The sequence below is a fragment of the Chaetura pelagica genome, unplaced genomic scaffold (assembly GCF_000747805.2).
Source record: "Chaetura pelagica isolate M959 unplaced genomic scaffold, ChaPel_1.0 scaffold121, whole genome shotgun sequence".
In the NCBI taxonomy this organism is placed as follows: domain Eukaryota; kingdom Metazoa; phylum Chordata; class Aves; order Apodiformes; family Apodidae; genus Chaetura; species Chaetura pelagica.
This window is the reverse complement of record NW_009954546.1, coordinates 2045059-2059599: the sequence shown is the minus strand read 5'-3', so window position 1 is coordinate 2059599 and position 14541 is coordinate 2045059. Positions and strand designations below refer to the sequence as shown.

The 14541-nt window shown below is 38.7% G+C and overlaps 1 protein-coding gene across 1 annotated transcript in view; it reads right to left on the bottom strand.

The window, feature by feature from the left end:
• Positions 1-131, bottom strand: part of SYT4 (synaptotagmin IV) — a 9741-nt gene extending 9610 nt beyond the window's left edge. Inside the window, exon 1 of the mRNA XM_010005039.1 lies at positions 75-131. Coding sequence (XP_010003341.1) covers positions 75-131 — 57 coding nt within the window. The remainder of the gene's footprint in view (positions 1-74) is intronic.
• Between the last annotated feature and the right edge of the window lie 14410 nt (positions 132-14541).

The window sequence follows — 14541 nt, the reverse complement described above, 5'->3', positions numbered from 1 at the left end:
TGGTTTGCACCCCCCTTCCTGTTTTGGCTCTTCTGAGTAGCTCCACTCCGAGACTGAAGACGTGGTTGAAGCCCAAATTGACGCAATCCTGACGCTACAGGGCTGAAATCAGCACCTTCCCCACCTCCCATCCCCCTCCCCATCCACCACCCCCTCCCTCCCTCCCTCTGTCTCTCTCTCCTCTCCCTCCCTCCCTTTCCTCAGGATTGAACACGCATTTATTGATTATTTTAACTGCCCTGCTGCCGCATATTAACTCCCACCCTCCATCGGACACAGACAGTGAAATGCTCGTGTCGGTGATTCAGTGCACCTTCTGTAATACTTGGGTGTGTCTGTGTTGCCGGGGTAAGATTTATTTGCTTGCTTATTTATCTATTAACTGGACAGGCTGCAAGAACGTGATGGAGATGGCAATTCAGATGATCCAGACTGACACGGTAACATTTTCTGGATGTGAATCATGAAAACTACTGATGTGCCCTCTCCCTACTCCTCCTCCCTGCTTCTCCCACTATTCACCACCACAAAACCACTCAGTCCTCAGTTCTGGAACATACTTCTCCTCTTGACCTACAGGAAGCAGGGCTAGGAATTCACTTAATTTACCTAGATACTTCTGGGTTTTACCAGGTTTAGATACCTGTCTCCCAGTCTGGACTGAGAATGTGTCAGGGAGGCTGGCAGACAGGAGGAGAGGGGGGAAAGAGAACAAGAAAGCAGGGTGGCCTGTCACCAGAACTGCTACAGCATATAATAACCCAAGCAAAGTCCTGGTGCAACAGAGCTCCAAAAGCCAGCACCTGGCATTTGACTCCTCCTGGATTCAGAAGGAATCATAGCAGCCAAGTTTGGAGCTCAACTGCTTAGTTCTGCTGTATAAATGAGAAACAGGTGTTGTTGCTCTTCTAAGTAACAAAATCCAGATGCAGGCATAGTTCAGTATGACCCTGCTCCATCATGGGCCACTTGGAAGCTAGAATGTCTTGGCCCACTTCAAAGCATGTTCTTGCTTCACAGTGAGCCAGTGGAGCTCCTTGGCTTTAAAAATATATATTAATAAATAGGAAGGCCATGGAATCATGACAATAAAATGCCTGGCTAACCCTGAGAGTTGAAAACCTATTGGTTAATATTTTCATGCTTAATTCCTTCTGTAACACCTTAGCAGCTTGGCTCTGGTACGCACCTGCACACCTGTTCCAGGAACAGCCATATCCACTGCCCTAAACTTCGTTACATCCCATTCTATTTAATAAAACACAGAGAATAGCTTGTCACTACTATTCCTCCAACAAACACCTGGACTACAATGAACTCAGGTATTAGAAGACTGCAGAAACTGTTGTTTAACTTGTTTGTGTTTTGGCAGCACAATTTGATTTGGGATGTTTGGGTTCACATGCTGGCACCAATTCAAGCAAACCTGTGTGAGCTTCTCTCTCTTTTCTGGCAGTCCTTGTTTTCCTCAGCCCTGCTATCTACTTCTCCTTCTTCCAAAATCCAGCCTTGTTAAAAATGTGCATCCATTGAAGGTAATTATGTTTTAATTTAGACCACATCCCAGGTATATGAGCCTCTAGACATTATTAAAGTAAGCAAGATACTTAACCAAATTTAGTTAAAGCTGTTTAACCGGGATATTAAACTACTGTAAGATGATACTGTGTCTGTATTTCAAAAATAATGGACAAAGAATAAATATATGATATAACTTGGTACTGTGTTTATTCTATTTGAGCTGAGATATGGTGAGCATATATATAATCTTGACAGGAATTATTGGCAACAATTTTGGAAGATTTTTTACTTTTATTTTTGCATGAAATCCAAAACATTTTTCATCTGTGAAAAATTTTTGAAACACATGAAAAAATACCAATGATTGATTCAGGGCTTTTCTCCTTTAGTTTTTCAGATGTCCCACGGATATATGAAAAGTTTTTACACAATTTATATGTCTTTATTCAGTGCACAGAACTTCAGCACCCAGGGTTTTCTTTTTCATTTATTTATTTTTTTTTTATTTTTATTTTCATTTCCTGTTGTAATGAAATGTGGAAGACACAGGGCTTTTTTAAAATTATTTTTCCCCCCAAATTCCTGATAGTTTGTGCTAGATTTTAAATGCTAGAACACTAGTTAACACCTGGATAGTGCCGGGTGCTGTAAAAACATATTGTAAAGAGCCCTTCTTTTCTTCTAAATTCTGTGCAAGTGTAGCTCATTAAAGCAGTATAGAAAAGGTTTTACTATATCAGCCTTAGAATCTTGGAGACAACACTATGTATATTCATAAGCATGTGTAAACATATTTACAGATATGCAAACGAATGCTTTTATCTTTTTTATTGCATTGGTCAGTGAGATAGAAAATAACCATTTTTCTACATCACTCGTGAACCTTCTATATTTAATTATGTATCTCCTCTTAATGGAACAGAGTGCACATCACAGAGAACACTCAAGGAGGAGGTGGAGTATTGAGTTGCTGACACATCTTGAGACAGACGCACTTTTTGCTCCCTGTGTTGTGCAAGCACCATCTAGTGTACATCTTAGACCTATCAGCACCAGACGACTGGCATACACCCCTGCAGGCAGCACAAACACAGGATGTATCACCAACTCTGCTGCTTCCTCACACTTCTCACAGGTGGCCAGAGGGAAAAATCATCATATGAGACCTTTATGTTTTCTTAACCAGTTAAGTGACTGTCTTTCGTTTCAGTCCCACACAGCAGTAGTGACTTTCCATTTTTGTGGCTATACTTTCTTCACATTTCCCTCTGCTGAATACTTTAACAAGGCTTCACGGGTTTTGCAACAGACTCTTCAGTAACAACTTGGATGAGGAAGTCACTGTCCAGGTAATATTCCCCTAATTTTCCCAGCAAACCCAATACAATGATCTCAAGTATTTCCAGATCAGAGACGGAATATTAAAAGGAGCTGGTTCAGATTTTGCCTGCACTGAGTTGCAATGGACTGTCTGCAAAATGTCACTGTATATGATCTGTCTGACTGTGTCCTAACAAGGCCTTCTGTGGTCTGAAAACCAGATTACCAGTGCACATGCATGCGCAGAGCACCCTTCTGCGACTCAGAGAAGAGGGAGGGTGGTTGCTAAGCAACAGAGCCCATACACTTCTCTTCAGAAACCCAGGCCTATGTGTGAAGAACACATAATCCTCTCCCTTTAAAAAGAAAAACAAAACAAAACAAAGTAATTCTAAACTCATCCCCCCAAGGAAAAAAAAAAAAATAATCTAATATTTAAAAGTAAAGCTTAGTGATATATATGTATGAGGTGAAGCTGGTGAAAAAACCCCTTTGCATCTCTGTGAAATGTTTCCCTGGAGCTTAAAGACAGTTTCACATTTTAAAAAATAGCATCTAATTTTGAGTTCTGCAGTTGTCAGGTGCCAAATTACAGGCATTAATTAATACCATCCAGCACCTATGAAAATCAAGCCCTCCAGCCATGCTTACAAGAAAACCCACCTTAATGAAAACCTAGTTATGTGTTCCCAATTTTGGAAAGTGTAGAGCACTCAGTGCTTCTGAAAGTCAAACAACTTCAAAGATATCTACAGAGGGATTTATGTAGTTACACTCTGCCTAATTTCCACCTTAGTTATCTCTGCAATTAGCCAGTGGAAAGGAGATAAAATCCCTCCCTGTCTCATCTCTCAGCCTTATGCCTAAGATACCTAAAGGCATGTATTTGGGTGCCACACAAACCCACAAACCTCAGCTTGTCACCTGAAGACAGCCTGCTGCCTCTTTGGCCTTAAGGACTTCTTGCTCCTCCTTAGATTTTTAATTAATCCAGCTTCACACATCTTAGTGTCCAGTACTAAGCAAAATATTCTAGCATGATTTCCAGTTTCTCCTGCAGAATAGTGCACATATTTTTTCTTTTTTAAGTGTCCATGTGGGTACATCAGATACCACAGAGTTCCTGAAAAGGCACAACATATATAGATTTAGGTAACTCATTTATCGTCTAGCTTATACACCGCATATAGGCAACTAATTTCAGGCCTACAAATCTAGAGATCAGTTCCTCCCACTCTGGAATTTGGTTGAATTACCTCAGATCATGTGTCTAGAGTTACTGATAGGCCCTGAACTTCCATACAGATCTAGAGGACACAAGACAGGACAAACAGAAGACCCGTAGACACCTGCATCAGCAGCTGAAGGTGAGACGGAGGTGCCTGCTAGAGTGTCTAGGCTAGGTAACCTGCCTCAAATGTCATTGTACAACTTCATTTAGACACTTAATAAATTCCCTAGCTCCTATACAGATAAGTAGAAGTCTAAATTAGTGTTTAAACCATTAAATTGAGTGATGTCCCAGGGATCAGCTTTAGGCTGAGCAGAACATTTCCCTTGACTCCACTGGCTGTATTGACTGGACACTGATTTTCTATACTGGGAACTTTGAACAAAAGTGACGTTTTTTCCAAGATTGACATATATCACTACCCTGTCAGAATGTGGGATATTTTGCACAGTATTTTGCTAAATACACAACAACATGCCTTTTGTTTTCCTTTTTCTCATTGTAAGACAACCCTGCAATTTCACATGGTGAATGAAGACAGAAAAAGAAAAGGCCTCACTATAACAATCAAATTTTTACAGCAAATACTCCAGGGTTTTCAGTCCATGTGAGCTGCTATGCACAGTCTTTCCAAAGTGTCTGCAGGTCAGCTGTCTGGGTGTTACAAATACATTTATGTAATTAGTTTATTTTTCTTTTGGATGTAGTAGCTATTAATAATTCCTATAACATTTCTTGACTTTTTCTTTATTTTTTTAAGTAAGTTTATCCAGATAATATACCACTTCAGGTGAAAGTTTTATTTCCATAACAGCTAGATTCTACTGGTTGTAATGTGCCAAGATTCATGAAAGGCATTGTGTAAGAACTGGTAAAATTACTGTGTCTGTATATGTCTTACAGGCTCTGCAATCAAGGTGAGTCACAGCAACTTCCATGCGTTCAGCCAGAGCTGTAGATAGATCTTCTTCAGGAGATTAAATATTCTTTCACTTTGGCAGACTCTACCTGTTGAGTAAAAGACAATTTTATTTCCTCTTCAAATACAGGTTTTAACACCAACAGTGCTGAAAATAGGAAACAGAATCAGAACCTTATGTCAGGAATCTCTTTTGCCTTTCACTCGCCATTAGCAGTTACAGCATAACTCAAATAAAGAAAAAGGTCCCATTAGAGAATTATACTGAGACTTAGATCACTATTATTGTATTAGAAGGCTCAGATTAATTTAAATGTCTTAACTGATTCATTCAAACTTATTAGAAATCTCAGCCTTAATTATCAGACAGGCCTTTTTTTTTATATTTGTGCTGTATCAATAAAGATAAGGATTCAGAACTATGCCAAAACAGGAATTTAGGTGCTTTAGCCTCACCTATCTTCAGTTTAATGAGCTTTAATCTAAAATCCAAACCTCAAATTTTGTGCTGAACTTATATTTAAGACTGGGTAAATTTTAAGAAACCTTAGAACATTCAGCAGGTTTTTAGTAATTATTTATTTATTTCCCCTGGACATACTGAGGAAAACTTAGCATGGTCATTTCTTCACCTCGCTCACCTACTTTCTACATTCTCCAGACATGGTTGGACGCACATTCACTGAGATACCTGCAGAACTTAGGAAACTGGAGTCACACGAACAAGAGAGGAGGCAGAGAGATTCTGAAGATGACTTTTTAAAGAAACAAACAAACAAACAAAGAAAACACAAGAACACCTCAACAAAAAAAGGGAAACAAACAAACAAACAAATTAGAGGTAACTTCCTGATCCCAAGTAGTTTGCAATTACTGGGTATCTTCATCACATATGAAAGATCTGAAGGAAGTCCCTAAGGACTCAGCTTGAGCATGCAAATTAATGTTACAACACATGGAGCTTGGTTTTTAAAAAACAAGTACTCCCAAAATTCATTGAAAATCTGATATCATACTGTTACATATTGCACTCTATTCTGAGTGATGTTTTCCCAACACAGCATGTGCTCTTTAGGGAGAGAAACACATCATGTAAAAAATTAAAGTACACTATCAGTAAAATCTAAATTTTTTAAGGTAGAGTGGAGCTTCTGGAGCCACCAGAGAAGTAAATGGAAATTGTAGATGAGAAACAACCACTCCATTCAGATAAAAGTATTTATGAAAAGTGTTTTCATTTAACTAAAGATAAAATTAGGAATTCTGAGTGAATTTATTTCTACATCACTCCTATGAAGGGTAAAGAAGATGCCTTTAAGAAATCACCTGGAGGTTTTTTGTTATTGTTTTCTTTTTGTTGTTGTTGTTGTATTTTATTACTCCATATGAATTTGCCAAATGGTGAAGAGTTCCATTCTTCAGTGCTGTCAGAAAGTGGGTACTTCCTCCTGTTATTTCTATGACTGTTTCTTCCCACTACAATGTATAAATGAACTTCCTGTACATCAATGTATCCAAATGAGTCACATTCTAACCAGGAATAGGTGAAAATGAAGTTTTACTCTTCATTACATGCGTAAAATTTTCTGAGGTGTGCTTTGGATAAAATTTAAAGTCTGAATTTGGACAAATTTTATTGCAACCTACTTCAAAAGTAGAGCTAAAGGAGGGAGGAAAAAGGTTGCTTTGCTCTGTAAGACAACAAGGATGAATAAATTAATAATGTAGTTATGCAAGCAGTGGCTGACAAGCCAAAAGGGAAAAGTATGACTACAATTCTGCTCCACTGAATTTCTGCTTAATATGGTATGCATCACTTCTCAGCAGCTGGTTTTGTTAGAGATTCTTGAGCATATGAAGAATACTTGAGACAGCTTTTGCTTCATGCATGTAAGTTTAAAGAAGCCAACAATTTTAATATGAAAAAAAACAAAAACAAAAACAAAAACAAGAAAACCCCAAACTAAACAAAACCCAAACTAAAACACGAAAAGCCCCAATGACAAAATACCAGAAAAACCCAAAACCAGACCAAGAAAACCACCACATCCTGACCTGTTCTGTTAAAGTCAAGACAATATTTGAATTGCTGAAAAGGGTAAACAAAGGTTTTGTTTTTGAATTAAGATGTCAATAATCTCAGATACAGCAAGATAAGGTTAGAGAAGGGGAACAATGTTTTATTTAGTTCAATAAAAAATAGCAGCAAATAAGTTTATGCATTTTTCTTCTTTTTTTTTTTTTTTTCCATTATCATAAGCAGTAGACAGAAAATATCATCTATTGTTATGTTTTCAAATGACGACAAATATTTGAGGGTGCCATCCACATCTCTGACACTCACTAACTTCCTGAATAGGGAGAATTCAGTTGTCCTAAACATTTCACTCTTAGAGATACCGATGCAAATAATACTTCTGAATTTTCTTACTAGATTGTAGGAATTGGAAACATCTATTAGTTTACCCAGGTTCACAGAATTTTCATCTAGATCCTTAGAACAAGATCTGTGCCAATGGGTGCTAATGAGAAAAAACTTTTAATACCCACTTTAGGATTTAAAAAGTAGACAAAAATCTTAGCAAATCTTGCACACTTAGCACCTACTAAGCATGTTCAAGTTCAGGTTACCTGTCTACCTCATTTTCTTGCCTTTGCGTGTTATAAGCTTTAAAAATGCTATATAAAATTACACCAATCCACAGGACCTTTAGCTCATTGAAAATAGTCACTGCTCATTTAGGGAGCAGTAGCTGGTGGTTAGTGCTCATTGTTCCATGTTTAGCCCCAGGTCTGTCTTACCTGACGTTAATCAAACTTAATTCTGGAAAAAAATTATTAACTGTCTTGGACATTTTGCTCAGGCTAAGTAACCTGCTACTTCTCTAACATTAATTATTTTCTCAGTAAACTGTCTTGAATTTTCTGCTGCAAAAGAGAGACATAGAGGGACTTAGCAAAGGGACGTAACATATAAGATGCTCCGTGCTATGACACTCTTTATTTCATTGAATTCATCACAGATGCAATGATGAAACAACAGTCAATACCAAAAAGGGCCAAGATTTCAGATTATCACCTATTTAGGTGCCAATCACACATTTCTGAAACCAGAATCCAGATCTGAGGTTAAAAATATAGATAATTTGCTTTTTAGCTGATGTCAAGAGGCCAACACAGCTGAGTCGAGACCTGCTCTCCAAATTAAAGGGCAAAAAGGAAATGCACAGGCTGCTGTAGCAGGGACGGGCACAACTGGAGTTAAACATGGCAAGGGACTCAGAGAATAGTAAAAAGAGCTTCTATAGGTACTTCAGCCAGAAAGGGAAGGTCAATGAAAGTGTAACCCCCATTCCAATGAATACCAGTTGGCAAACCAACAACAACAGGAGAGGAAAAACATGAAGTAATCAGCCACATTTTTACCTCAGTCTTCACTGGCAATCTCCCTTTCCACACCTCTTGAGTGAATGGACTGCAAGCAGGGACTGGAGGAACACAGAAGCTCCCACTGTAAGAGATCTGATTTGTGATCATCTGAGGGACCTGGACATGAGTAAGTCAGAGAGACCTGACAAGATGCATTCCAGAATCCTGAGGGAATTGGCTAATGTAGTTGCAAAGCCACTCTCCATGATGTTTAAAAAGTCGTAGAAGTCAGGTGAAGTTCTCAGTGACTGGAAAAATGGAAATCTTACACCCGTTTTTTAAAAGGATAAAAAGGAGGACTCTGGAAACTACCATTCTGTCAGCTTCATCTCTGTGCCTGGGAAGATCATGGAACAGATTATCCTAGAAACTGTGCTAAGGCACAGGGAGGTGATTTGAGCCAGTCAGTATGGTTTCACCAAGAACAAATCTTGCCTGACCAGCCTAGTGGTATGATGGGTGACTGCATCAGTGGATAAGGGTAGAGTTATAAATGTAATCTATCTGGACTTCTGAAGGCCCTTGACATGGCCCCCGACAACATCTTTCTCCCTAAATTGATGAGGTTTGATTTGACAGGTAAACTGTTCAGTGGGTGAAGTATTGGTAAGATTGTTGCATTCAGAGGGTAGTGGTCAACAGTTCAATGTGCACATGGAGATCCATGATGAGTGATGTCCCTCAAGTGTCAATATTTGGACTAGTATGGTTTAATATCTTCATCAATGACAGAGACAGTGGGATTGGGTGCAATCTCAGCAGGACTGCAGATGATACCAACCAGGTGCAGTTGAAACACCTGAGGGACAGGATGCCATCCAAAGATCCTGGACAAGCTTGAGGTCTGAGGCCACGTCAACCTCATGGGGTTGAACAAAGCCAAGGCCAAGGTCCTGAACCTGGGTTGGGGCAAACTCCAGTATCAATACTGGAGAGCAGCCCTGAGAACTTGGGGGTACTGGTGGATGAAAAGCTGGATGTGAGCCAGCAGTGTGCACCTGCAGCCTAGAAGGCCTACTGTGTCCTGGTTGCATCAAAGGAAGTGTGGCCAGCAGATCAAGGGAGGTGATTCTGTCCCCTCTACTCAGCTCTGGTGAGAATCCACCTGCAGTTCAGTGTCCAGCTCTGGGGTCCTCAGGATAAGAAAGACATGGACCTCTTGGAGCTGTTCCAACAGAGGTCACAAAAATTACCAGAGGGCTGGAACACCTCTTCTATGAATACATGCCAAAAGAGTTGGAGTTGTTCAGCCTGGAGAAAAGACTGCTGAGGGCAGACCTTACAGAGTCCTTTCAGTCCTTAAATAAGGCTTCAAAGAAAGATGGGGACAATCTGGAAACATTCAAGGTCAGATTGGATGGGGCTCTGAGCAACCTCATCTAGTTGAAGAGGTCCCTGCTCACTGCAGGGGAATTTGACTAGATGACCTTTAAAGATTCCTTCCAACCCAAACCATTCTATGAATCTATAGGTCCATGCCCTAAAAAGTAAAGCATATTTTTGCCTAATAACAGTTTTCAGCATTATCTGATGGATGTTTTAAGGTGTCCCACCTACTCTTAATTAAAAAACAAACAAACTAGTGTTTCAGTAGAATTACTTACTTGAGAAAACACAACAGACATTTTGATTGCAGGCTCAAAATATTATGACACATAACACAATCAATCAGAAGCTATAGAAAGTATATTGCACATGTATTGAGGATTACATGTCAGTACACATCTGCCTTGGCCTTCCAGTCTCATCTTATTTGCTTGCCTTTTTTTTAAAATGGCAAGCTTGACTTTCAAATTCAAGTAATATAAGTTTATTCTCTGTGTAATTTTGCTTAGCATCACTAGCTTGGCATGTTTTCCTTAAAGAAATGCCTTAAATTTCCTTAAAGAAATAGAATCATCTCTATCTTTCTAGAAAACCAAGTGGCATGAAACATGCCTTTCTCATTGCTAATAATGGATGCCTTTTCCTTATCTACAGTCTCAAAACCTGTAATTGTCTAATGTACATTTTACTTTAGAAGAGGTATGAGACAACAGCATGTACTTTATAACAATATAAAACAAACTTGTAAAAAGAATAACAGAATAATTAGAATAGATTTCAGTGTATAGAATAATTTCAGTGTATGCATGGGCCCAGGGACTGTTGTCCTTAGTCACCTGATCACTAGTAAACACGACAGAATGAGCTCTGTGTAGTTCACGGGAGTGAAAAGTGACAGGAACAGGAGGAAGAGAGAGGATATGGACTGTGTTTATATTTTGGTCAGCTACAGACTGCTAAGAACTGGGAAGATACGAGTTTTCAACCAGCAGATTATCATGTCCTTCTCCTGCTAGTGGTGTGACTGACCTTGACACTGCTGCCACCAGTTACAGTCCCATCACAAAACTATTATGGAGAGCTCTTTTCCTAGAGAATGGTTTTCTTCAAGGACTGGTCATGTATTTTGTCTAGAGAAATTACTGGAAACTAAAAAAAAATTATACACATATACACACACATATATATATGTATGCATAACCCCTACTTTCTTAACATCTTACTAAGGACCCCAGTTTTACTCAGGTAGCAAGTAGTAAAAGGTAGTAACAATTCTTCAGAACTGTCTTTCTAAACTTCTGCTTCTAAGTTTCACCCAAATGTCACTTCAGGATCCCAAATGTTTTCTTAAATGCCTACCAGAAAAAATTCAGGTCACGAATCTGCCCTAATACAGTGTCACACAACAGTCCCACAGGACTCATGTTTTCAGAGTTCTTAGCTTTATATAGTAGTTTATGTGTTTTTGAAACACAGCCCTTAGGTACTGCATCTTTGTTTGCCATAGCTCAACTTCACTGCATTTCAAATTTGAAGTCATACTTAGATGATTGACGTGGTGTGCCCACCATCATATAAGAAACCTGTGGCAGACTCAGTGAGGAAATTCTCCAGGGCAGCAATCAAATTTCTTAACACTGAAAGTGTTCCACATTTTAGTCTGATTTCCTAAGGGGACAAACCTGATGTGATGGCATCACTTCTATCTCAGTGACTGAGTCTCTCTGTCAGCTCTCTTTCTCACAATACCTTTTTGATCCCATTGGCTAATATGAGCCAAACTGGACAGAGGAGTAGAAATCTTCCAGATGTTACTCACCACTGAGCTGTACAAAATACAGCCTAAGGTTTACACGTGGCTACTGAAAACTAACATGTTCTGCCTGGCCAATTCAGCTGCTGAGAGGTAGATGACCACTCCCTGCATTCATAACACTATCTTGCCAAACAGACAGGCCAAGAAAAAAGTAAGAAGATGGAACATGGTAGGGGAGGGAGACAGGAAGAAGGAGATTGTCTTTGACAAGTAGGAAGCATGAGGCAGAAAGAAGGATAGTCTTGCAGGAGAGGAGATGGAAGTCCAGACTTGCTTTGGTAGGAAGTGCTTGGTAGCAAGTCATACCTTTTAGCCCATAAGATGCACTTCTAGAATGAGTGGCCAAACAAAGGTAACAGAACAAGTGGAAGATCTCAGTGAGAAAAAAAGCTGGATGGTAAACTCATCTCTTTTTGGAAGTTCATCTGTCTACTACCATTCTGGATGTCCTAAAGACTGGAGGAGAAAGAGGACAGATTTTGTATTTTCTTTAACATTTGGGAATTTACACCTCAAACAGCATTTGCCTCCAAGTGGATTTTTGTTTGATATGCTTGAAATCTGTTGATTGAAACATTCATGGTATGTATTTCTTCTGTGATTTTTAGAGGTCTACAGAGGTGTGAGCTCATTTAACATTCCTTCAATTAATTCTATTTAAAAGGTCATTAATCACAAATCCACTTCAAACAGGACTTCATTAAGTTCTCAGATTATATTTTTACTTTCCAGTCTCCAACTTTGTTCGCTGTTCACCTTTTAGCTTTTGAGGTGGTGTCCTATAAAGTGCAGTCTGCATTATTCCATGAGCCTGACCCTTAGGATACACCAAATTTCTGAAGCAAATAAGGAACCCATGGTACATAATCCCATCATGAATTAATTCCCAGGAAGGGATTAAATTTAGTGTGACTCAGGCAGTTTGCTAAATCACATCCCTGCCACATGCACAGGCTGCATTAGAACACTCAGCTGTGAAAAGAAAATGCTTGGCTTTTTACGGTTTTAAATATGAGGTTTCTGGGAACAAAACAGAGTATCTGTTTTTCTAGTTTGCCTAATATGGGAAGCTGTTATATGGAGCTGTTACAGCCAGAATGTTTCTACAGTATTTAAGTATGGTGTGGCTGTGTGTACAGTTCATGGACAAACCACTGTACGTTCATAAAGTTTTCTAATTCACAGAATTATATGCTTGTGAAGCTGCAAGCAGCTGTTAACAAGGTCTGAAGATGAACAATGTTGGCTGAACTTCATAGCAGGTTACCAGGCTGTTTTGGCCAATAAAATAAGCTTGTCAGAAAACCTTCTATAGTGCAGCTGCAGGCATGTACATAAAACTATAATGCATCTAAAATGACAAATTACATTAGATAATTATGTTTAAGGGCCCACACCATGTTACACAATAAAGTTAATTTACCTCATATCCTGAGCAACAAGAACTCCTTTCAGAAATGTAGTTAACTGTAGAAACAACTGCTGATTTGCATTGGTCATCTTATGTTCTGAACTAGTTTTTCAGAAGGTGGGATTTTCCCTTCTGATAACAAAACCAGTGGCAGAGAGCCTAAATATTGGGGTTATAAGTGAAGGAAGAGACATTAAAAAAAAAAAGAAAAAAAAAAAAAGATTAATATGTCTCAGAATGAAAGGCACTCATCTCCACCCCACCGTGTACAACAGTGAAGACTTCATAAAATCTGACGACAGGTTACACTTTAGACACATTACTGTTCCAAGTATCTTATGAACAATAACTGTTATGGGACTCTACTACCAACAGATAAACTAGTTTTGTAAACTCTTTTGTAAAAAGAATGTGGCCTTTCAAAGCCTAACTGAAACTCATTGTCTTTCAGTAACCCTTGCCAAAGAGATGTTAATTTCCCATGCATTTTCCAGAGCTCTTCAGTGACAACTAATTAAAGGAAACAAAGAGAATTAATACAACTTCAAATAGGACTCACTTTTAGCTTCGGATATCAATTGAAAATTGGCCTTAAATAGTAATTTACATTTCAAATCCACCCTAACCAATGGGTATCTGAACGGTATGGACCTTTCTCATGCTGAGTAGAAGGCACAGAAAACAAGTCATGGGATTCTGAAAATAGAGGACAACAGTTCCAAAAGTCAGGAACAAGCAGGTGAGTAATGTCTATGGCATCAGAATCTAGAGAATCTGGACTTTGCAAACTTGGTATTAGGGGTGATACTGCACTGACCTGTCTGGCTACAATGGAAAGGCTGAATCACCAGAGGTGGCTCATCATCATGCCTCTGAAAATCTGCCAAACCTTTGTTCAGGACAGTAGTATGACTAATAGCAATCATAATAAGAAAAGTATGTCATCAAATTGTACAGCCTGCCAAAGGGTAAACATAGGCTTTTTCAAAAAGTGTGGTGTTTTTTTTTTTATTTCTTCAGACGTATTGCAGACTGCATTCTATTAAGGAGAGTGAGAATCACCTTGGGGACATATTTTTGGAAAAGATCATGGCTGTCACAGACTGATTAACAAGTGCAAGATTTCACTTGCATTCAAACTTGACTTTTCAAGAGGCTGTCACACAAACTTGAGTATACCACATTGTCAGTATTCGCTGTTTTACAAGCGGATGGAAGCAGTTTTGTGTTTTCTGCACATCAACTCTGAGATGCTATCTCTTTGCACAGTGTGGAACATAATTTAACAAAAATAAATAAATATAAGCTGCTCTCTGTTAGTCATCTGAAAACAAAATGTTCCTTCTATTTACCAGTAATCTTCTTATTTGTTCTGGGTATTCGATGATATTTATGGAATCAATATGTAATTTAGTATCAGTATATTTAACCATAATCAGTCTGAGTGCAGTGTTTAGCTGAACATATAAAATGTACTATAATGACTTTAAAATGTTTAATTTAAGAATCTCTGCGTCTGTGCATGTGAATCAGAGACCTGTGTTTAATTATTGATAGCAATTAGAGCA